This window comes from Perna viridis, chromosome 3 (genome assembly GCF_037379345.1).
Source record: "Perna viridis isolate PV_CMFRI_1.1 ecotype Kerala chromosome 3, ASM3737934v1, whole genome shotgun sequence".
Taxonomy (NCBI): Eukaryota; Metazoa; Mollusca; class Bivalvia; order Mytilida; family Mytilidae; genus Perna; species Perna viridis.
Window position 1 is genome coordinate 31783862 of NC_142447.1, and position 27331 is coordinate 31811192.

General features: G+C 34.0%; 1 protein-coding gene across 1 annotated transcript in view; it reads left to right on the plus strand.

Moving 5' to 3' along the window:
• The window catches only part of LOC148621870 (uncharacterized), a 110619-nt gene that overhangs the window by 66357 nt on the left and 16931 nt on the right, over positions 1-27331 (plus strand). The window contains exons 6-10 of the mRNA XM_088576667.1: positions 2090-2256; positions 20986-21115; positions 21487-21585; positions 25844-25920; positions 26979-27150. Of these exons, the coding sequence (XP_088432793.1) occupies positions 2090-2256; positions 20986-21115; positions 21487-21585; positions 25844-25920; positions 26979-27150 (645 nt within the window). The remainder of the gene's footprint in view (positions 1-2089; positions 2257-20985; positions 21116-21486; positions 21586-25843; positions 25921-26978; positions 27151-27331) is intronic.

Below are 27331 nucleotides of genomic sequence, written 5' to 3' on the forward strand. Positions count from 1 at the left end.
AACATATTCCAACTTAAAATAAGAAGCGATAAAATTCACTGCTTATAAAGGATCTATTCCATTTTACAAATGGACCAACTGAGATTTTATCAAACATTCTTGAGTATCTGCAATAAATTACAAAGATCAGCTAGGTCTTTCGTAAGCGTTGTTTGGCCGTCTTTCTTGTTACATTTGTATTCATCAGTTTGAGAAAATTGTGATTCGTTTAGAAATATGACATTTTTGTGCAAGCATTGATACTTTCAACAATGGTAACGAATGATAAGAACATACAGTAAAGAGAACGTTTTAGATTGTTTTGTTCTTTCCGAATTCGCTGTTAAGTAGCAGTCTTAATAAACAATAAGATAAGAGGTGTCTTCCACATGTCAAAAAAATCCATGGAATTTACTTTTATTTCTTATTCAAAAACATTTATAGACAACATAAACAGTCAGGTTGGTTGTGGCACTTTCATAGTTTCGAGATAAAAATTAAATAATCTTTTATCATTGTATATGAAATTGTCACGTGTGTTGATTTGGTAAATTTTAGTGGAGTATGAATGTTAGCCCAACAGTAATCAAGGGAACCAAGACTACAGCGGTATTCAAAAGAATGTAATCCAGGGACAAAGACCAGACATAGGAAACAGACATACACAACAAAGAACATAAAGTAACTAAAATCATACATACAAAGTAACGATAGCAAATGAGCAACTCGGACTCCACTAAAAACTGGCAGCATGGACCAGGTGCACCGGTAGGGTAAGCGTCCGCTGCTCAAAAATACAGATCTGAATGTAGAAATATATATCGTTACGTAAAAATATAGCATCTGTAGACCGAAAAAACATCATTTGTTCCGTGGTGTTTATCTACACCATGAATCACCTCTACCATAGGCAGTGGCTGAATTTCATGCGGACTGATAATTTAATGTTTTATATGTTAGCAGGACGCTTTCATAACAAAATATTCATCCTTAACTTGAATTTTCCTTAGGAACAATATTTGCACATAGTCAAAATATGGATTTTTTATAACACCATTTAACTTGAATGACTTGTGTAGTTTACGAATCTTCTATAATAATTTCGGTAACAAATTCTTGTAACTTACTGGACCAATAAAAGTCTATTCACTTGTTAAAATTTACATTGGTCGTTTATCTGCACACTTCATATAAAGCTCTAACGTATGCGTAATAAGGTTGGCTAATTAAGGGCGAATAAACATATAGAACCAAGAAAGCGATTAAAACGTACTTTGTATTTAGTATATGGGTTGACTTCATATGTACCATAATATTCCTTAACCTTGATAATGTAATTTAATAGCAATGCATGTACTTATTTTGTCACTATAATAGTTAACTTTGTTAGTGTGTAAAAACCAAGTATCAACGAAACGTTATGAAATTCTAGCATTGCAATAAGTTAGTAACATGATCACAATACTATAATTAAATGTCATTTTTAAAACTCTATGCAGCTGCAGATTTCTTTTTTCTGAATATCTTCCAAATACCTTCAAAAGGAAAATTGTATTGATTTTTCATGTCAGCTATGGATTTGTTATTGTTATACTTTGTTGTAAATAGTTCCATTTTCAACTTAATAAAATTCGCCATTAATTCGTCTTTATCGCTAGTAATTCCCTATCTTACTTTAGAATTCGTTATCAATGCTTTCAGATCAATTCCAATTCGTTTACATGTATGTTAGTACAATGTAATATTCGAATATGTTTCTTTCCATTCATATTTGATTTAAGCACATTAAAAACATGAATTACTTATTCTGGTAGGTTTTTTATTGTAACTGTAATTTGTTGCAGTTTGTTACATGTAACTGTTTGTTCGTTTAGCACGGTTCGTTATAGCAAGGATGGCCCTCAAAAAGTTTTTTTAGCTTCATTGCAACTAGAATTTAGAATTTTAAATGAGATAAACAGCTAAATTCATATTCAAATACGGCAAACATCATCCCTAAGTTTCATTATCAATTTCTTGATAGCACACATGAGCCCATTTTGTGTTAAATTTTAGTTCGACAAACTCATTTCTAGTTTATTATAATACCAGATTTATTCAATTCGTTTAGAAACAACTATATCGGTCCCAACTATGACATGTCAACATAAATCTGACGGGCAGACAGTTACTGTTTTCTTACATTGGGGAGTACAAGGACCAATCGATACGAATATTGTTTTCGTTGTTTCAATGCTCCGAGAGAAAGCAACGAGAACTTGGAAGACGCTTGGACAGGTAGGGTATAAATATTCGGAAATTAATCTACTAGATAGATGATATAATAGACTTGAACAAAGATAAGTCCAGAGTAATGCCAAAAATCAAAATCGGTGCCATTGATTTCGTCAAGGAAGCTTTATACAATATATTTAATTAACATTACAAGGATTTTGTTGTTTGTTACAATTCCTATTCACACAAAAAATCAATAGAAATCTCACAACGTACTGACTACGTGATTTTAATGCAATATTTTAAATGATTTCGACGGAAACGATGACACCCTCTTCGCCAACGCGTATAGAACATAAGTGAACTAGTATAAGTGCAGTTAAGTCTACTCTTTTTTAACCATACAAAAAACCGTTTTAACAAACGAATTAGGATGGCTTTACAATTGACAATGTGTTTTTACTTGTTTCATAAATCCAGGCTAAATGTTTCTTCTATTAATTGCAAATCTGATCTTCCGTCAGTTAAAAACCTGAAAGTGTACGTTGCAGTCATTTTTTTTTCAATTCTGACATTTTGTAAATAGCAGTAGTTTTCACTGCATTTCCGTGTTGAAGATTAAATCGTACTAATTTAATTACATGAAAGCCCTAGGGGTAATTTTTAGGAAATTATAAACAGATGGATTAAAAGTAAATAACCGTGAGGAAACAATTCAAAATATTTCAAGTTCAAAATATTAATCTCAGGCCGCTTCGTGCATCAAACATGTTCTTGATTTGTCCGTCACGAACGATTAACAATAGATTCAAGCTTCTTAAAAGACAGAACAAGTGGCAAGAAGAACTATACATTTGCGAAGTTTATTTCAATGATAACAAGTGTGGGCACAGACTGGTTTGATCATACATACATTTAATCTTGAATGTGTTTGCATTGTCTAGAAAACTCCTCCATTTATTGTTATCAATAATTGAATTATACACATGTTTATAAATATCCATTAACATTTGTTACTAAATATCTACTGGTTTCAATAAATGCGGCCATAACCATAAGACAAGTCATATACATATTACAATGCTTCTTATTGAATGTGTACTTGCATGATTGTGTTGGACTTGCTTTGTCATGTAGAGGATTGACAATTTCACTTTATGTAGGTTAGCTTGGTAAATCTTGTTGCTCTAATTCTGGTATCTGTCAGTTACATGGATGGCCCTAATTTTAAAATGGTTGGGGCCATAATTAAATAGGAGTTTTCCATTAGTAGTTAGTACAATCATAACAAAATTTCATATCAGTTGATAAACCATAACTAAAGTGATCCCACGAAAACCAAGTATATCTGAACGACGACGACACGGACGCTGCCGACAACGACGCCGCTGTCAGCACATACCAATATATATGTACGATCGCATTTTTTGCGGCGACACTATTATATTAAATATATTCATATATAAATATATATAGGCAGATTCGGGGTTTGGACATGCTCCATTTTTAATTCCCTAAAAAGCCTGTCAATTACTCTTCCTTAGGACCAAATTAGAGTAGCGGGTGATTTGCTTAGAATTTACATCTATAAGTCTTTGTTTTTACATTAGTCCTAGTTAAACAGTTCTGTAGCAAAAGAGAATAAAACTGCATAATTGAAAAATTTCTCGCGTACAGTCATGTTCTCAACAGAAAACATTCGAAATTTTTATGAAACAAACTTACTATACCGGTATACGAAGGACTTTAGGCTAAATCCATTGATACTGGCTCACAGTTAACACTTCAAAATCAATACTTAAACTGTTTTTTTTTAAATTTAAATCTTGTATGAAACAATTGTATCAACGTCTAAATAAGATAAGATAAATACTTTATTGCAGAAGCACATTTATACTCAGTAGTTATACCAGAAATCATTTAAACAGCATGACATTTTAAGACAAACTATAGCAGAGTTCAATCACAATATTATGTTAATTATCTGATGTAATAAAATCTCTAAGTTTCAACGAATCTTTAAAAAAAATAACAATATTATAAACAAATGACTTTCGTGTACATTTTAACAATGACATGAATTTATTCATATTTGGCCATGAACAATAGTACCTAGTTGGATAGTTCAGTCTAAGTTGTCTATAAGCAGGACAAATCATAACAAAATGGTATTCATTCGCTATACACAACATATTACAGCATTTTCAAAGTCGTTCATCACGCGGCAAGTTAATATCAAAGTACTGAAGTACTGAGTCAATGAAGCCTTCACATTTTGCTCTGTTTCTTATTGCACAATTACCATTTTACCATTCTATCTTTTAGAAGAATTTTTTTTCAAAGACCGTTTATTAGCTGAGCAGCCATGGCTTCTTGAGTTGAAAAGACGAATGGGGGAAATGACTTACAACCTTTTCTTACTTTCCACACACACACATATTGGACGATACACATTTAAAAATATACATGTTAATGCACTCTTCCATGTTTTTTTTTTTTTTGCTTTTTTTTTGCTTTTTTATATCACTTCACTACATAGCTTTTGCTTTTACTTATCACAGAATTGAAGCAAATATTTATACAGCTCCGAGTTCTCCCTTAGTCATACATGGACAAAGACTTTTTAGTTAAACCACTGTTGAATCCTGTGTCCCTGTGTCAAAGCATGTAAATTTGCCATTTTTTGTGTCTAATACTTTCAAAATGAATTATGACCGTACAATAAGACCAAAGCATCAACATAGTAGCTCACCCAAAGCCAAGGTTCTTTCACCTCTACTAAATAGAGTTACTAACAGTCATAAAATGGAGCAAAACTGAGAGACGTAAAAAGGGTAATTAAGACTGTGATGGAAACAATCTATTTCATGTCATTCAAACAACTTGTATATCAGTAATAATGGACCCCATATATTTGTTTGATGGCTAAATCAGATCCCAAGCAACTAGCAAGTCCCATCCCTATTAAATGCAATGCTGTCAAAATATTCTAACTAAACAGAAACTGAAAACTTTTGGTAAATAACATATTTACTATCTATTCTAAACTTAGACAAAAACAAGTACGTTACACAGTTTTCAACATGTGTTGTTAATTGTAAATATGTGTATATGTATGAATATGACAAACAATGATATGAATACATCAGTTGAAACGGTTTTTGTACTGTTTACAAGTAACACATTGTAAACATGTCTTATCTTTCCAAAAAAAAGATAGCCAACGGAGTAAAATTTGTTCTTTTTCGTATAATATTCTACATTTCATTCTGGAAATAACTGTAATATTTGTTGGTACATACAATGTATGTATAGCATGCAATACCTTTATTTTAGCTGTTGTTGCATAATTATAAATTGATTCAAAAAGTTCAAACATTCGTAAGTTTGTAACGTGAATATAATCAAGCATACACAGAAAAAATGGGTAAATTATCAAGACTATGAGCTCATGATAGATTCATACCTATTTATCATAAACTAACAGAGTACAAAGAACATTCTACAAATATTGTACATCAATGCTATAAAAAATTAAACAGGATTTATAGAGAAGATTTGACATGATGCTCGTCTGTTTAGATGCATGCGGTGTGACGCGAAAGTAATGTACTAACGGGTTGACTGGGATAAAAAAACAGGATTCATTTTCCCTTCAATATTAAAATATATAAAACTTTGTCCCTCAAATACTATTTTCAGCTATTTTAAGTCTACATCTAAAAATTGTCAGGCAAATTAAAGAATATATTTAGATTTGTTATGATGCTCAACTGGAGAAATCCAAGATGGCGGGATGACGCGAGGGTACTAGCGGGGGCTACAGATACAGAACAAAATATCCATTCTTTCCCTCAAGATAATCAAAACTTGTTCGCAAATAGTATCTGTAATGAAGGAATTGTGTCTACATTAGGGAGTGCTTTCGTGCAGTAACCCACCTTATTTCATAAAACTATTTCCCGTTTGGCGTCTTAAAAGGGGGATGGGTAAGGTCGGGCAATTTAGCCTCCTGTGGCGGAGTGCAACGGTTCCTACTCCTATCGAATACCACAGCAGGGTTCTTTAACGTGCGAGGAACGTGGCATCATTCCCAACACGGGGAACCACTATGGTTTGCGGTCAGGTTTTCCGTATTATAGCCTGACAACCCCAGCATGTAACACACCAGGGGTACCCCATTCCACCGCCTTTCTTTCTTCTAAGGCCACGTGATATATTCATATGCATGAGATGGCCGGTGACTGTAATAATTTTTCACCACGTGATCAACAGTCCGAAGAAACAATCATTAAATAGTGCGTAAATATTACACGGATTTCCAAATAAAATGGAAGATGCGAAATTTCCCTTGCATGCTGTTTGATTAACTATCAATTTCATGGTTATTTTTACTCCTTTCCATTTCACGTTTCACTCTTTTCCATTCACAATGGTATTGATCGCGGATGCATTTGAGTGCTACCGCAAATTACGATATTTATTTTCATGTGATGCTTAGGTCAATTTCAGCCACTGTCGTGGCTTCATTGACAAAAACGACCCTTCGCAACGTTCAGTTTTAAAAAACCGAATCTAAGACATGATATGAATTTTACATAAAAATTGTTCAACAAACATAATTCTAACTCAAAGTCTGTTTTATACACTTGTATAATAGTAGCTTCTCACAGTTGTCTACAGGAGTATGCTAATTTTGATAAAATTGATCAAGAAAACGTTCATTTACAAAATCAAAGTTTATAACTGCAGCATCTTGATCATACCTTGATCATACCTAAAATTATTGAAACCGAGTTCAAAAAGTAAATTACGAACATGTGTAGCCCAGTTTACTTTACCATTATTACAATCGGTAAGAAGAGCCTTATAAATATCATACACAATGCCTGGTCTATCAACAACAATATTTACCCGGTATTTCAAATTATTTTGCTTTCTTACAATATACATAGGTAAATGTACAAGATAGACGTATGATTTGACGACATTTAGCTCAGTATTGTCGTAGTACCACGTGAAATTTATGTTCTGCCACCCTTTACGAAAAACAACTATCTCAGTTTTATTTTTGTTCACTTCTATTTTCCACTTAGAGCAGTATACGTAAAGTTTATCCAATAGCAACTGTAAAGCTTCTGGTGTTTTTTCCAATAAACGACGTATCATCCGCAAATAGTAAGAGATATATAAGAAATCCATTCAAGTTTATATAATCGTTCATTTCGTCGTTTGTCATACACAAGTCTTCAGCAATGTCATTGATAAAGAAAATAAAAAGTAAAGGAAACGAGATAGTTATTCTCCTTGCTTTACACCAATGTTATTTGAAAAGGCTTCTGTTAGACGTCTGTCACATTTAACACTCAAGTTTACAGTTTCATACACAGATTGTACAACCGATACAAATTTAGTACTTATACCGCTTTTGAACACTTTATACTATAAAATCCTTTTGCCTACTCGATCGAACACCTTGGTGAAGTCTACGAAAGCCGTGTACAGTTTTTCATTTCTATTAAGAGATGATGCTATGATTCCATGTAGAATAAATACCGCGTCTACGGTTGACTTCTTTGCTGGAAAACCAAATTGATTCATAATAATTTCACTAACTTCTGCCCAGTCTAGAAGACGACGGTCTAAGATTGATGTATAAATCTTCGAGAATACACTTACTAAAGTTATTGTCCGCAAGAAACATTTCACCACTTAATCCATCCGTACCTGTGCTTTTTTCTCTTTTCATTTTTCGAATAGAATTATTACCTCTTCTTCAATGAATTCCCGATCTAATTCCTTGATATGTAAGCCATTTCAGTGAAGTCTATCAAAGTTTTAACCTCATCTGACAAATCTGTAGTTTCCGTACCAAGGACGTTCTTAAAATGTTCAAATAAACCATCGCTTTCTGCAGCACATCCTTAACGATATTTCGGTCTTATTTTCCTCCAAAATTCTCTCGGATGAGTTTTAGCAAGCTTGCTTAGTTCGTCACCTTGTGTCCGTTTATATCGCACTTTAGCTCGACGTTGGATTGTATTATATTTATTTCTAGAGTTTATATACAAGTCTCTATTTTGATCGCTAGCGTATTGTTGATAGCGGTTTCGTGGATTGTGAAATTCTCCCCGTGTTCGGTTACATTCGTCGTTGAACCATTCATTTGTTTGATAGTTTTTTTATGCGGTTTTCACCTTTTATAAATGTCTTACTGAAAATATCATATGCACATGTATGGACAATGTCTGTAATTTTGTTAACGGCATAATTTGTACTTTCGTTATTGTTAATGTAGATCTAATATATCGTTTTGTTTTTATCGCAACTTTTGGATATATTCCTCGTTTTTCAATGTGTCAGAATTCAATTTAATTACAGATATTTTCTCAGGTTGACAGTTTTTATGTGAATATGCAGTTTTTACTTTTAAATCTTGTATCAGTTTATAACTATTTGGAAATAGCACTTTTCCCCTTAGATGTGCAGAACGTAAAGTTCCCAGATTTATCGTTATGTAATCGCCCATTGCAAATCGTAAGTCCAGCATTATAACACATTTGTACTAATTTTCCACTGAACAAATTCACAGTGGTATCCGTTGAACATCTTCCGGGAATTGTGGGATCTTCATCGTGCCCTACACTACTAATATCTCTAGATTGTCCCCAGCTCTTGTCCTATGTAGAAACGTATTCTCTCCCAGCCACGAAAAGTTTATCCCGTACAAAATATGAAATATGCTTTCAGGTCCCTGTCTCTGAGTTCTTTCAGTTTTTGCAACAGCGCTTTCCTTCTTTTCAAATTTCACTTGAAAATTGCTCGGAAATACCAAAATCAGTTCCCTTTAGAATAGGAGAGCATTTACAAACTTCTTGTCTTTTTGTATAACTAACAAAGTTTACTACTGTTGGTCGAATTTTTCACCCTGTTTACCTATTCTTTTTCCACTTTTAATTTCAATGTTATCTTTTGTATCTTTTATTTTAAGTTTTAATCTTAACAGATATTTGGTCATTGAAGCGTTTAGCATTTTCGGCTTGTGTATTTAATTTTGAGTGAACATCTTTAATTTGTTTTTGAAGTTCGTTCATTTTGGTATTTTGATTCGCTTTTAGTTCATTCATTTTTTATTTATGATGCTCTTTAAGATCACTGATCTCTTTTCTAAGTTCGTCATAACTATTACTTATATGTTATGTAGCTTTCTCTACTTCAGTAACCTATCTGTAAGGGCATTGGTGTCTCTTCCAACTTTATTCACTTTGTAGTTAATAGAATTCACAAGAGACTCTATTTGGTCACTTTTCAATCGGCTCTCAATATAATTTTTTTTTATTAAACAGTTCATCCACCCAGGGTGGTTTAGAGTAATCAAGGGAACCAAGGTTATAGCGGTAACCAAAAGATTGTAATCCAGGGACAAAGACCAGACATGGAAAACAGGCATACACAACAAAGAACATAAAGTAACTAAAATCATACGTACAAAGTAACAAAAGTAAATGAGCAACTCGGACTAAAAACTGGGAGCATGGACCAGGTGCACCGGTAGGGTAAGCGTCCTCTGCTTTTCTAGAAACACCTGCCGAGTTGCTCATAAAAAATCAAGTCCGGGGTAGACAAACGAGGAAAGGAAAACTATGACCCGTTGAATAAATCAGTTTTCATGATGCTGATGGATACACCATAACGATCCACGAGTTCATGATGACGACCATAAAACTTCTGTAGTGATGACTTCAATCTTGTAGCAACATAGCCCTGTTCCAGCAGCCTATTTAGGGTTTGAATTACTGGTTGATACGATGGGCCTGGGGTTGAATAGTATTGAGGTTGGATTTGCGACATTGCTGGTGCATGTCGTGGCGGATTCATATATTGTGAGTTTATAGTATTCATAGGTTTCATATTAAATAAGAAACTTTGGACTTGGATCGTGTATGGAGCATTAGAAGTGTTAAAGTTTTGTTTGTTTACATCGGTCATAATGGATGCACTCGGTTTGTTTACATCACTGCCAGTGTCACTGGTTTTTGTTCGGTTAGTCTTTTTCTTTTAGATTTCCTGAATTGTCTCTTCGGTTTAGATAATTTAGATAGTTCAATTTCACACGATGTGTTTTCACTACTCACATTCTTTCGTTTTCCTCACATACTGTAGCTCATTTTACGGTTCATTTTCACTGATGTTTAAAAACACCTCCGTCCGCCATACCGCTTATATCTTCTCTATCTTAACGTCTAAATAATTAATATACATATGTAGCCTGAAAAATGTTTCCTTGGACAAAAACCACATACTACAGTACATGTTTCGCAGCTGTATAAAATATATCCAGAGTCACTGCCAGTATCATTTGGTTTCAGAACCAACATAACGTGTATGTACATTCAGCGGTTTACAACACTGCCATTTACTTTTCTTTAGAATCTCTATTTTATTAAATCCAGTAAATCTTCTTCACGATTTAATAAAACTTAGTTATTTTTACAGGTGTAGTATTAATGTCTTGACACGTAGTAAAAAAACTCATCCTTTTAACAGAGAAACAATTCACCCATACATGTATCTGCCTAGTACCTGCAAATATAAGAAATAGAATAAACGTTTATTTTTAATACTTTACAAAAATTATCATTAATGCTTTTTATTTAAATTGTTGTATATAAATGCCTGCATTTGTGATTGAGTGTATGTTTTTACTCGTACATCTATAATCATACAGTTAATCTTACTGTGTAATTCAAAATCAATGTCCATTTAATTGACAACGAGGCCAGCCAAGATGGTAGGCAGGAAATTTTCACAGAAGAAAAAATCAAAGGTTTGAATGTATCCTTGTTATATCGACGCTTTTTTCCTTACATATTCAATTCATCTACATCCAAGAGTGATTTCTTTAACTCATACCCATCATCTGCACAAAAACAGTACCTAGATGGCCTCATGTGGTAGTCTACCCCCAACACTAATGACAGGATGATGTCAGACCTATGACGCCCTCCCGACGATGAAATCAAAAATGATACCGATGAAAGAACATTCAATGATTTAATGTCAGTAAGATTCACAATGACATTGAATACACCAACATTAGCTCAGAAACGTTAACTTCACGAAAATCAATAGATTATGAACAAATCGAATTATCACAAAGTGAACACTGTTCCGGTCAGTCATATGTAAACAACACACAACTGTATCCCGTTAGCTCAATGAACATGAATTCACATGATGATTTAACATTGTCACAAGACTCCTATATCCCGTCCCAACAAACATATGAAACTTTAGATAATGTTTTACACGGATTACCTAGAGAACTTTATATTCAGAAACTAACCCAACTTTGTGACAATAATAAAAGTTTAATAACTTGGTATAGAACTGTACTCCTTGGGAGGGCCTCGTCAATCAATAAATGTCCAAAGGGAAAACTCTGCTACAGAAAAACAAACAACTTGAGTTCAAGTGTTAAAAAATATGCCAACGACTGTTTCGTTATCAATATGTTTATAAACGGTAATGATTCTGAGATTGAAAGTGTGTGTAGTAAATCCAGTAAACCAGCACAGTGTTGAAAATGAACAAATTGAAAACACAGTTCACAATGTTGAAATGTCCGTAGTCATACAGTCGCTCGTAGAGAATAGTTGCCACCCTTGAAAAGTTGTTAAAGTCTAAAGACGAACGAGAAAAAGAATTGAAAGATAAAATAACTGAACTTAAGGATATTGTAGAAGCTAACTTTAATACTTTTGATCGTTTTCAAGCCGAATTTCAACCGAAAATTCAAAAATGTGAATCTACTGTCAAAACATTTGATTCTGCACTTGAAAGCATCGGCGCATTTGACTTTAATACGTACTGTTATAAAATGTCAGATCTGAAAACTGAAGTGAAGAAATATAGCGGGTGTATAAATTCTATTCAAACGTCAATTAGGAAAATTCAATCACCCGTTGAACAATCAAACGTCATGTCGACAGATAGTGAGATTAGTCGGGGAAACAGTGTGACCTCCTTAGGTGATAATACAAACATTGTACACAAGGCGGCGATAGAGAAATCTACGTTAACAGAGAATACTGACTCATATCTAAATTACAGAGACAATTTCGAGCCAGTAATGATGATCCCAAGTTACATTTGATTCCACCAATAAATTTGCGACTACGAAATGTCAACCTCAAATCGAAAGTTATATAGTTCAGTTGTTCAAAACCGGCTTCCGCCAGAGAACGTGAAATCATATCGAATTCCGGTATGTGTGAATATGTCGTCAGAACCCCGCATCCTGCAAATTATAGGTCAACTTCGAGTACAAATCGTGAGAGTGAACGAAGTTCCTTCAATACGCAGTCGAACACCGACATCTTTCAAGCCGTAAACCGTAAAAGAACTTCACGCTTCTATGTTACTAACATTGACATAAATTCTACCCGACAAGCCATGTCTGACTTCTTAGAGTGCAAAGGTGTAACGGCGTCAAATATCATATTTCTTCGTCCCAAGAAAGGGAGACTGTCTGCTAGATTTAACGCTCCGTCCGAGTTTCGTGACTTAGTACAAAACAAAGCGTTCTGGCCTCCTGGGATGATATGTCGACATTGGTATAACAATCGCGAATGGAAGGATTGGTTAACTGAGCAAAATTCACACCAATCATCATGAACAGTACGTCCATAATCTTAATATTAATTATGTTATCAGTTGTTGTTTGGAACGTTAGAGGGATTATACCGTCTGCAGTGTGCTTATTGGACTTGTTTCAGTATAGCCAATGCGACATAGCTTTAATAAGTGAACATAAATTGCTTCCACATTCGTTGAACTTCCTAGATCGTAATTATACGTCTTACGCTTCTGCAGATACACCTGTGAAACAAGAGACTTATAGATGACGTAAAGGAGGCGTAGCAATCTTATGCCGTAACGGAATATATCTCATGTTACCCAACTCGAATGTAATCAATCAGAACGCATCATCGGGATAGAATTCAAGACGAGATCAAATCAGTCTATGTTCATATTTTCGTGTATTTACCGTCAAACAATAACATTGACGAATATAAGTATGAAATTAATATTTTGAATGACTACATCAATTTCTGCTCACGATATGGATATGTAATAGCCGGAGGAGACTTTAATACTAGTGTTATCGAACGAGACCTGTGTCTCACTAATGTTTATAAATCAACCGCATTTTCCGATCTTATCTTAAATAAAGGAATGATCCCTGTAAACAGAATATGCGTTGGGTCGACATATACCTATATTACCTGCAAAACCACCCTTGATTACATTCTTGTGGATAATACTTTAAATACTTTTGTAAAATCCTGTACTGTCATAGAAGAAGGAACATTAGCTTATACGTCCGATCATCTGCCTATTATTATCAACATTGATATTCCTATGATGCCGATATTGATTCCTACTAGTGATCTTGCCTGGCCGTCATGGCACAAAGCGACATAACTAGACATTAACAGTTATAGAACAATAACTGATGACCAACTTTCTGTAAACAATCTTAGAATTTCGACAAATTGTGATATTGACACAACTGTTCAACAACTTACTGAATTATTGTTGTCGACAGCTGAATCGTGTATACCCCATAACCGCTTTAATAGATTAACAAAGCCATACTGGAATGACGATGTAAAACTGGCTCATCGCACTGAACGCTTAGCTCGCCAACAAATGGTCGACCTAGAGGCCATGACTTTCCTTCATATACGTATTATAAATCTGCCAAAAACAATGTTCGTGCTTGTCAACGTAAGGCATGCGAAGACTATATGAATAAAATGTTTTAAGACATTGATAAAGCAACAGGTTGCGACGTACGTTTATTTTGGAAACTTATTTCACGACGAAAACAACGTAAAAAGCCAGTACTCTCTAAACTCACCTACGATGACAAATCTAGTGACCTTCCACGAGAAATATCAGATCGCTGAATACTATAGTAATGTTTACACACCGTCGCCAAAGAACGACCAAGATATACATTTTAAAAGTGTCGTAGATCGAACGTTGCATGACATTCTACAGACACCTCTCAATGAACATTTCGATATACCAGGTGGTTTGGTCTCTATTTACGAACTAGAAAAGGCAATAAATAGCCCGAAACTACGAAAAGCTCCAGGCTTCGACAAATTGCAAAACGAACACTTGCGACACTGTGGAGCAAAATTCAAACGTGAAATTATAAATTTGTTTAATGTATATTTACGACAAAGTAAAATTCCGAAATGTTAGAAACGTGGAACACTGGTACCGATTTATAAAGGAGGAGGAAAAGTAAAATCAGATCCTCGGAGTTCCCGACCTATATCGTTACTACCAGCATTATATAAACTTTTTGAATCCGTTCTGAAGGACCATCATGCTTATCACAACAACAGACTCATTTTCCACATATAAAACAACAACGCTTTCAATCTACCTTAAGCAGTGTAACTGCTTCATTTAACTTCCAAGAAACTTTATATTTTAACCTTGAGCTGAACAGTAAATTGTATGTAGCGTTTTTTGGATAGTTCATGTGCATTTGACACTGTGTGGCACTCCGGCTTGATATATAAACTTCATGAACTAGGAATACACAAAATATATCTGAAAATCATATATGATTGTTACTAAAATATCACAAGTTCAGTAATGTGCAATGGCTTTAATTTCAAAATTAAGCAGGGAGTTAGTCAGGGTGGTGTGCTTTTAGGCTTACTATATCTAGTATATATTAACGATCTCCTCAATCAACTGCAATCAGCAAAATAATGTGCCAACATTGAGAACTTGACGACCTGCAATCCGTCATTAGCTGATGGTGTTACCTGCATTAATATGACACCGAATGGTCTTCAGGAAATGTTGAATACTGCGTAATGTTATTCTCAGAAATGGAGGTTCAAATTCAATCCTGATAAATCGACCGTCTTATGTTATACCCCAAAAAAGAATAAAGAACATTCAAAACTTACGTTTAAACTTGGAAATAATTATCTTAATCCAGGTAATTCCGTGAAAAACTATTGAGAACTACTGCCTTAAGTTGCGCATCTGACATTATTTTGTCATGTCAAACTGCTAGAAACGCGTACTTCGCTATTGTTGGAATCGGTTCCCATCTAATAAATCCATTGACAGTAACAAGTCTTTACAATAAAATAGTTTTACCAACAGTTCTGTGTGGTAGTGAATTGTAGAACACTTACACTCAGAAGGATTTATGCAAACTGAACACTTTTCAACACTTTATTGTCAAACACATTCGAGGATTTCACAGAAGGACACGATCCGACATTTGTGAAAGCATGTTGGATTTACCTCGAATTCCAGTCGTAGTCTATAAGCGAAAACTGATGTTTCTACAGAAACTGCGTACCCTCAACACTGATACACTCGCTAAACAAGTGTTCATCTACAGACTTCTTAAACATTTTCATCATCCATTAAGGAAACAGATTGGACTCATAGAGGACATAATAAATATTTTACACAAATATGATCTCCAGCAATACCTTTTGAACTATATATACTCTGGTGAATTTCCGTTTAAGTTTTCATGGAAAAATATTGTTAATACTGCCATCAATACCTCTGAACTAAACAACAAAATGTTGAGAATACAGTGTGATGATGACTTCGCAAGGTTTAAGGAACTAACAGACTTAGGCAAACCAACAAAACCAACAAACTTATGGAAATACGGTCTCATTTCATCTTGCAAACAGCCAAGAAATTATCAAAACTATGGACTTTATCAATCACATCCGGGAATTGTCAGTTATGTGCTTCATATTCAAATGATATTTTACTGCATCAAATTTCAAACTGTCCAGTTTTAAATGACAATCGACAATTAATGAACGGAAAACAGTATTGTCTTCTGGGACACGACATCTACAGTGAACTTCTAAAATTAGACATTATAACACAGTGTAACATTCTTTTAGGAGCAAGTTGGACTCACGCTGACCCAGACATTATCTTATCCGCAACTGGTCCATTTCTTGTGAACTATACTCTCTAAAGACGTGCTTGTATATACATTTCTATTTTGATTAACATTAATTTTTCCATTTGCATTATGTAATTGTATTTATATGTCATATCTCCTTTTGGAGGAATTAAAGTTATGTATGTATGTATGTATGTATGTATGTATGTATGTATGTATGTATGTATGTATTCTATCGAATACATCATCTGACATCACCATGGCTATAAACCATTTTATAAAGAAGATTGCAAGTACATTGTGCATGCATATATGTGTACAATATCTCAATAAAATCGGCTCAGAAAAGAAGATTATTACAACCTCATTTCTATTTCCTGAACTTTCTCCATTTTTTATGCTAAAGCTCAAATGTTGAAAATCAAATTTTACCATTCTCAATGGAGAAATAATACTGAGGGAGAATCTTGAGTAATACAAATACATGCACATATATGCAGAAAGCTGAAAAATAATCAAAGGTTTGTCAAGTTAAGATTTTGTTCGTGTTTATACATGTATTTGAGTTTTTAATTTAAAAAAAAACAGTTTCATGTAACCCTTTATGTATTTTTGTACATGTATAAAACATACTTGATTTAACAAATGTAGACTTAACGGACCCGTCGTTCTTGTACAGTTCATAATTTATTTACACACAATAACATGTACATAAAGTCATAATGTGACAGTTTTCTATAAATCGGAAATTAAAACAAAAATGTAAGTAAACTTTAAGTATTCTAAAAGATTTTATATGGTAATTATCTTGAAAGTAATATTTGCATGTACAATGTTTAAATATGAAGGTGACTAAAATTATATTTTTATGAACATGTACAAACTTTACTTTATTGGCATGAAGTCATAAACAAAAAATGGTTAAAATACAAATCATATGGTGAGTTGTCAATACATGCAGTCTGACAAATACATACATGTATATAGCAAAACTAAAAATTTTTGGAGCTCCTCGGAAATGTACTTACATGTACACTGTACTTTTACCTGTACATAACATCTATATGCATATTGTAGAGAACCCGAAACTTCACGTTAACGTAATGGGCAGTTAATGGGACTACCCAACAGATTCTTCAATGTCATGTGTTTTGCAACAAAACGTCAAGAAATTCATATATATGATGTACGCGTACGTGTATGGAACATAAAGTCCTAAAAGATATGTAAAAGGAAGGTCCTATTTACGCTTGGACCCCAAGTTTTTCCTCCAGCAAAATATGAAGAAATATGGACCATATTCAACTTCTGTACTTATTAAATTGCAACTTGAAGAATCTACCTACCTCCTGCACTGCTTTATGGCATTTTTCCATTGAAAAAATATTTAAAAATTTGAAAAAAAAATCGATTTCAGAACCGCTTTTGAAAACCCAAAACCCAAACCTCATATTTTTTGTATATATGACTATTCCTACAATGTAAAACGTTGGAATCCGTTTCTCAATACCCCAACTAAGTCAGAAAATAGCTTGCCTGACAACCTCTAGCACAGCTGGAGTAATATATAAACCATCCATTTAGGCCTAAAAATGTTGTTTCCAGTCACTACTAACCCTCATTCAAAACCCCTACCCAAAAGTTTTTATTTGCGGTTTTGAAAATAAAATAATTCTGAAAAAAAAGAAGAAAATAAAGCCAAAGATGTATTTTATTTATCCTGAACGGAAAAACAAGGAGTTAGAAATACTGGTTGTTTGTATTTAAAATCGATCATTGTATACACACATGCCGAGAGCGTGCTCTTCGCCGTGAATAATTCCTTTGTGATTCGGCGCTTGAGATATTTTTTGTTTTGACCAAGACTGTCAAAACAAAAAAATCATCCCAGTGCCAAATCCAAAAAGGGATTAGGCCGTGGACTAAGTCTATTACATGTTTAGACTTTGCAGATTTGGTTTTCATTGTATTCTGATTTTGATGTCACTAGGACTTATTCTACTTCAAAATTGAAATAAAAAACAAAATAAATCCCTACCTACCGACCCTCCAAAATTTTAGAATGGTGATCGGAAACAACTTTATTTTTTCGGCCTTGGAAAGTTCTCAACAATTGACTGGCATACATCAATAAGTTGACTTGTTTATCGGTCTTACATGCACTGGAAAGTGTTGATTTTATCCAAAAAAAATTTTTTGCGGGGTCAAAGATTCAGCAAATGCTTTAAGCTGTACAACGTGCAGATCACAAACTGGATCACTTGGTCACGGATCAACATTAAATCACGTGATAATGCATTTAATGAATGAACGTGGTCACGTGACAAGTAATTTCCCCGAATACACCATGACCCACAATCACGGGTACATTTATGACTTTGCAGAGAGACTGTGTAAACGCTTTGATGCTTTATACTTTGTCCGTGAAGGATAGTCAAGGGCTTTAAGAAACCCCTCAGTCCGTCATGTATTACAAATACAACATATGAGTGCAAACCGAATCTAACAGTATTGAGTATATATAGCACGAAAACGACAATTAAACCAAGTATAGGAACAGTCAGTTAATGGTCAGCATCACTCATACATGTATTGTGCAATTGATTAGCTAACACTGTGTTACGAAAGGTCTTGGGAGATTTGAGTGGTTTATATCCAAATAAAATCATATTATCGGCTAGAAGCAACGATATCCTACCTTTGTAACTCACGAAATGAAGATGGTAACTTTATTGTTATAGTGTTATTGAATTAAATGGTGAATTTATAACTAATCGAGTTAGAAGCGGGGAGGTGGTTGGCTCGCCGCTGTAAAGCCTATAGTTTAAACACACTATTTTCGTCAGAAATGTTTGTACAATGTCAGGATTATTGTGGTTGTTTGCCTAGATATTACCATTTGTTGTTCGGACTTTCCTTTTGTTTTTCGGTTTGGTAATTATTTACCTATTTATGGATGACATGGTCAGCTAATAACTCGATAAGACCAAACATAACCAATAACCAGCATTATTTGTTTAATACAACTATTACAACAAGCAACATTTCTGGAAAGCTGTTCTAAAGCACATAAGACACCCGACCCTTTTTAGACCAGATATGTGAAATGTGGTCTTGATCAGATAGTGCATGAGACATGTGTAGATATTTTTTTTCTGCGCTTTTTTCTCCAATGTAAGTGATTTTAAGGAATCATCTTGGTTTATTTTTATTTTTTTTTTGTATAAAATATCAATAGATATGATTATTTCCCATGTATCATTTCCTTTCCGGATAATGTTTACTTTATTTTTTTGTTCTTAGATTACAACAGGTGTTTTCTTTTGAACAAATGGAACAGGCTAATGGTACTCAAACTTTGTAGTTGCCAACAGGAGCTAGGATGGTCGATTATGTTTAAATAAACACATTTTTAATTTGTAGCAAAATAGAACAGTAAACATGTAATAAGTCTGATTGCATATAACTACAGTTGATGGATTCTCCATTCTACATAAATGCGTTTTACTTGTCCAAACTTATGTCAAACAATCAATCGTATAACATTTGTGACCTTTCCACTTGTTGCAGTTACCAAATAATGATCTTCTTGCCATATTATTGTATAGTTTGAAAGTTCTCTTAGGTGTACAGTCTACGCCTTTCTTAAAATGAATCATGATGTCTTTCTTTCATAATAGTCATATTACTAAAACATGGCAAAAATTCGTTCAATAAGTACTTGATATCAGTCATAATCAGGCATCATAAAGTTGTTTTATCATTATTATTTGATTCAGTGTTTCCCCTGGATTAGTTTTTTTTTTAATTTACTTCCTTGTTCTCTGTTTACATCACCTATTTGACAGTCTTTATAAACGTTTGATAGAGGATGTGATTCATGCAACCCACCAAATTCACTTTTATTACTTATTTAAAAATAGACTAATTAACAGGCCCCTTGACGATCACAGTTGTTTTCCATGGCTTTGATGAAAATGTATAGATTTGATATGAAATTAGCATATCATTCTTGATTTGATTGGATTTAGTGGGAGATAAATGTACGATATACTCAAAAATACAGATATGCAGAAAGAAGGACTATACATGTATATGTAGTTGCATAATATGTAGCACATGGAGACTGAAAAAACATCGTTTATTTGGCTGGGTTTTTTTACTGAACCATGAATTATTTCTACCATTGACAGTGCCTGAATTTTTACAAAGATTTTGTACCAGAACGAGTTCAAAAATAAATGTAATAGGCTATTGACACGAACAGTGCAACAAAATAACCGACTGTTGACACAAAAACTTAATAGTCGCTGAAACGGAGGCGAGCAATATCGATTATGTTGATTATTTGCATATTAGGATCAAAACATCCCAATTAAGAAAACAGACATATTACTTGTTTGGATCAAGATAAATACATGCACTAATTAAGATGACATTAAATTTTGCTATTTGCTAACAGATGACATGTTAAGACTTATGAAAGACAAGTTCTTACAAAGTTTACAAAATTAGTTTGTCATTTACAAATGTGAAATACTAGTTGTTTTAAAATATAGAATGTAAAATCTCATATAAGAGAAAGTTATGCCTTAACACATTTCTAAATATGCAGGTTTGTAGTAAGACAGAAAATTAGGGTGAAATAGAACCCATATTTGTCGAAAGGTAATTATTAACCTTAAGCTATTGTGGATCCGTATTCAAAGCCTTATAGAGAACTTAAATAAGAATAGACACATATTGGCAATATGTATAATTCCCAACATATTACCACATTATAAGATATACTTCCTGATATGCTTTAGATCAAGAGATCAGTTGTTCCTATACACGCATTGAGGTATGATACAGACTACAAGTTCCAAGTTACTGCTGTCGATGTACGTGGTATCATCAACTTACCAAAGGAAACTACATGGATACGAACTATGGCTTGTAAGACATGAAGTTATATCTTTTATACTTATTTCCCAGTTTTTAGTGGAGTGTTATATTAGTCATTTCATGTGTTTTGCTGTTTGTGCCTGTTTACCTTGTCTGGTTTTTGTCCTTGGAATATATTCTTTTGGTTTGCACTCGACGCTCTAATCTTGCTTTCCTTGACTACTATTATTTTTTGCATTTCATTTTCATTTTAGGGTTCAAGTTAGTATATATCTTTAGTCTCATAAATCGATTGACATAGAGAACATAAACAAAAACAAATTAGTAAAGGATTGGACGTAATAAACAATCATCATGGTTTTTCTTTTAACTAATGATATTTATATATTCAGTGTTTTCTTTTTTTTTTCTTTTTATTCCAGATAATAGCTCAACAGAGAGTCCGTCTAGTGTAAAAATTGAAGGTCAAAAGGTTCACAACGGCAGGATTAGTGCTTTAGTGAAATGGAAATCAGAGAAAGGTATTAACACAAACTGAGCTTTCTTTGCAGACGTAAATTTCTCTTATAATGATGTTCAGGTCTTTTTTGTTCGCCTGATTAAATACATATTAAAATCAGAGACTAAAAAGTGATACAAGTTAACTTTGAAATGAAAGAATTTGATTGGTCTACATACATATAGATTTTCCTGTTATCCTATTGGTTAATAAGTGATAACTTTATTCCAAGAAAACAAGAAAAGATTCATATTCGAAAGCTATCCCCAAGCAACTGCTCATAATTCCAATGACACTCAGTCTGAGATAATACCTTCAGAATGAAACAAGTACTATCTTTCAAAAGATAATCGACACATTTTCTCGCTTTGTCAGTCTATTATTGTTTAAGTATACAGCAAATCCGATTTAGATTTTATTTAGCGAATCATACGATCACTGTGGTATGTTTCGTATTTCAATACATTATTTAAATCGTTCAACAAGTAAATCAATATTTATGGAAGGTAAAGACTGTTTTTGATTGAACATATTTCGGTCATGTATGCCCCTACTGGATCCTTGAATTTCACAGTAGTCATCACGTTTGACCAATGAAAAAGAAGGTTGTAAGCTTCATCGGTTACATTGCCATAGTTACGCATCATGGGTGTCACGCGATGACAAAGCGAACGCGATTCCAGCAAATAAACTATTTCCAATTATTCAATTTCCAAAAGCCCATTCAATATATAAAAGTGATTCAAAAATATCCAGACACCTATGGTCCCAATCGAGCCTTAAATTTCACGGTTGCTGTGACATGCAAAATTGCAAGCTACAACGGTTAGGTTGCCATGGTAAAGCATCATGGATGTCACGTGATGAACCGAAGACAGTGAAGGAGTAATCAAGGGAACCAAGGTTATAGCGGTAATCGAAAAGAATGTAATCCAAGGACAAGACCAGACATGGAAAACAAACATACACAACAAAGAACATAGAGTAACTAAAATCATAATACAAAGTAACAAAAGCAAATGAGCAACTCGGACTCCACTAAAAACTGGGAGCATGGACCAGGTGTACCGGTAAGGTAAGCGTCCTCTGCTTTTCTAGAAAAGGTCAAGTCCGGGGTAGACAAACGAGGAAAGGAAAACTATGACACGTTGAATAAATCAGTTTTCATGGCGCAGATGGATACACCGTAACGATGACGGCCATGAAACTTCTGTAGTGATGACTTCAATCTTGTAGCAACATAATACTGCTCCAGAAGCCTATTTGTTAGAATTCTAGCGCGATACAAAAACTCTACGTAGTCTCGGCAAGCTCTCTCATAACGTATGAGATGTGATATGAACACTCCATACGCAGGTGCTGAAGGGATGTTGCCACAGATGAAAGTTGACAATTTTGAATGAAAAGTCATCACTTTTGTCGTAAAGTTTGGTCAATAGTTTTCTACCATCGACTTCTAAGTGTAGGTCAAGATACGAGGCTGACTTTACAGTGTCTGTGGTATCCTTTATCTCAAGTTCTTTGGTGTAGATGCGATGTATCAAATCCCCAAAATTAGGATTGTTTAAAGATAATACCTCATCTATATAGCGGAAACTGACATTAAAGGATCTAGCTAAACGATATTCTTTCTTTTGGATCATATCAGCTATATAGTCAGCCTCATAAAAGTGAAGGAATATGTCAGCAAGTAGAGAAGCACAATTTGTTCCCATTGGAATGCCGACCGATTGTTGAAAAACGCGTCCACAACGCTGGACAGATATGTTGTCGATTAAAAATTCCAGCATTTTGTAAACATCTTTTTCTGTATATTTGGAAGATGATTTGGAATTATTTCTTACAAAGTATGAGGAATCTCTACCAAGAACTATATATTTGTATCTAGGTGTACCATCATTTTTTGGAAAAACAACGATGTATAATGTTTTTAAGTCGGGAGTTCAACTGAGTATGGGGAATAGTATACAGTGTTGAAAAATCATAGGTTTTAATGTTATTATATTCTGATAATAGTCTTGAACTGATTGTCTCCAAAAGACCTTTCGAATTTTTCATGATCCACATTGAATTAATACCACTACGGGAGTAACAAGTGCTGTGGTAGGACTGCAGACCCTCTTTGACAGCTGTGAGTATAGAAGCTAAAAGTTTTAAAAGTGGTTTGGTGGTACATTTTGCAGATCCAGCTATGTAATGTTGTTTGTATGGATTCTTGTGGAGTTAGGAATCCAGTACATAGATGGTAAATCACAGTCATCATCCTTGGTAGAGAGACCAAAAGAGGATAGCACAGATTTCTGGTTTTCCACAATTTCTTCTTTGGAGAGTGTGGTAGCAGTATAGGTCTTATCACTGCTATTATTTTCTACGTCTACCTCTAAACATTGGATGTAAAACGTTTTGCAGACTAAAACAATGTTGTTTTGAGCTTTTTCTGCTCGTACGACAACATACTTGTAAGGTATGGTAGACAATGTTTTGCTACATCAGGCTCCTTGAAAACTGATGTGGCATTGGCACTCATTGGCCTACTTAAAAGTTTCATTCGTTTCAAAATTAAGGACCTCACGGCCTTTAAGCACTCTGACAGAGAATCAATATCTTCTTGTTCTCGTTTTATCCATCTTCTCGCGTAGTCCTCCACGGCATCCATAAGAACTTTAAAGTTATAATTCCAATTTATGGAGCGCAGTTCACGGTACTTGGGGCCTTTAGAAAGGATATTACGCAGAAATTCGTTTTCGATTATGGTTAAATCTCCCGTAACAATGTGACCGGAAGGACCATGTTTGAATGGAGAGTTTTTGCAAGAACGGTTAGGTGGTTTAGCCTTGAAATCCTCAATCTCGGGGTTCTGCAATAGCCTTTTATAATTGAAAATTTTGGATGCAATGGGCGAAGTATAGGAATATGAAACAATTGGTATAGATTTGTCCTTGAAATATGGGGGAATTTTGTTGTAACGTTTTTGTGATGGAGGATGAGGTAAGCCTCATATCTTGACCTAAACTTAGAAATCGATGGTAAAGGAAAACAATTGACCAAACTTTACGACAAACGTGATGACTTTTCATTCAGAATTGTCAACTTTCCTTTCATCTGTGGCAACATCCGTTCAGCACCTGCGTATGGAGTGTACATATCACAACTCATACGTTACGCCAGAGCTTGCCGAAACTACGCAGACTTTTTTGTATCGCGCTAGAACTCCAACAAATAGGCTTCTGGAACAGGGTTATGTTGCTACAAGATTGAAGTCATCACTACAGAAGTTTTATGGTCGTCATCATGAACTCGTGGATCGTTATGGTGTATCCATCTGCCCCATGAAAAATTATTTATTCAATGGGTCACAGTTTTCCTTTCCTCGTTTGCCTTGCATTTTTAATTATAAACTTGTATTTGTTGGGTGCATATTTTCAAGTATCCAACAAATAGCTACAAATGGCTTAATTTATTTAAAGTGCATTGCTGTCTTGAACTATAATTAAATAAAACGTTACTAAAAGTATAACGAACTAGCTACAGTATTAATATTCTTTTAGCGATAATGGTTTTGTATCGAATTTCGTATTAGAATACATATGTTTGTGACATGAATGTTTTATTAGGTGCATCGAACGCTTGCTTGCTATCTTTTGATTAGATGGAGCGCCATATTAGAACTCCTACACCTGCTTTGAAACGTAACACAGTGAATATCTAAGATTTGTTCAGTTCTGTTGTTGCAATCAAAACGTTTTGGTATTTGTTGAAGTTACATATTAATTTATATGTCTGCCTTGTTTTAACATGATTTTAGGCTTCACATACAGGGGCGAAGCTATTGTACTCAAATTTCAATTAACTTTATTGATAGTACACTGTTTTGTTGTTCTATCGCTGATGTCTCGACCAACGGGAACATGCAAGACTTCCTAGCTATAACACATGAAGTGCGTCTGCGTTAATTCAAACAATCACATCCCTGCATATGTCACTTTCGACAGAAAGATTTTGAGTCATCAACGTCGTTGCATATTAGGGAACGACTGTTTGATTCTGAGGGAGGTGCTGGCAAATGAGTTTGTTATGAAGTATCTCAGGAGTGAGGTCAGAATCTGTATGGAGTGTAAGCCAGAATATTTATTTTCAAATTTCAGGGCCAGAATAATTATTTCCAAAACCTATGTCAGTCCTCCTCATACACACACTCAGAATCAAATGGTCCTCACCTTCAGCACCCGATTGCTGTCAAATGCCAAACTATCATGAAAGTCATTTTTGATTGTATTTAGATCCGCCTTGTTTCTATACGCTTCATTGGATGACCAGTAACCCACAGTATGAAGACTATCATAGGGATGAAATAAAAGTAAGTGACTATTCATCGATGTAACATTTTATTTACATAATTAACAAGTGGGATCAGACACAATAACAGCATATTTGGAAATAACCTGTGATTTACAACATGTCATAGTATTTTTTATTTATAAAACATAAATGGGTACTTAAATTGTTGCAGTAATAACATAAAGTATGACGTTATCCTGAAATTATATAAACAGCTTAAAGATGCATACAAAGTTAATAACTCTCCACCAATTTAAAAATTTATCACTTTCTGTTACTGACTTCAATTGAACATAATTAATTGAAACCTCTCGTGCACGTACGGAATGGATATATCAATTTATTTGATTTTGAAAAAAGAAACTTTTTGATAAGCTCTTTTAAAAAGTTGACTAATTGGATATTTTAGTTTCAGTGGCATACATTTGCTTAAAATTCCAAGCCCATAGTTTGTGTTACAATCCGAGTATTTTAAAAGTTCAATAAGCTTCGACTGTTGCTAAAATCGTAAGGCACATGAAATGGTTTTCCTTCAAAGTCAAGACAACTAAACGCTGATACCAATTAACAATAGATTTACTGAAAACCGAACTAAATAGATTATAAGTACAGAAATAAGCTTTAAAACTATTTTCAAATGAATATAATACTTGTATTTCTTGTCAGTTACTCACCATTATAATTTGACATCCAACAAAATATTACTATTGAATTTACAGGAAAAGTATTCTCGAAAAATGTCACATAAATTAGAGCTCTGAAAATTCCACATTTGAAAATACAATTGCACTTACAATTTTACGATCATTTTAACATTTAAATAATAAAAAAAAATAAACTTGTCATCAATCCACATAACAAATATTATATAAAATGGTTGATTCGTTTCTGATATTTACGAAACAAAATGTATATGACTAACGAACATTTGGAGAGAAAAAAAGAAGTACAAGACTATATAATAGACCTCTTTCGCATTTTTTTGGTTGAAGATTTTTTTTCAATCAGAGATTTCTGTAAATCAAATGACTAATTTGATTCTAAAGAAAACGTCATGACTTTTGTATTAAATTTCAGGCCCCGCCTTATCTAAGGTACTGGATAAACAACTTACACTTTGGAAGCAACTATACTCTGCATTTGACTAGTTATGGTAACTCAAGCTTTAAGACCGGAAGTTCAGAACTAGTCATATGGTTCGTCACGACTGATTGTCTAACATCAACTAATTACAGCTATTCTATCTGTCGTAAGTTAATACTGCAAAATCAACCAATTTTCGCGGATACTTATTTTTGCGTTTCATGATACATGTATCAATTCAATTTTGCGGTTATTTAACTTTACAACAAACACTCTGGCATCCTTAATATAGTACATTTAACTCTTTCACATCAATTTATACTCGCGATATCTTTGCGGAATCGGCT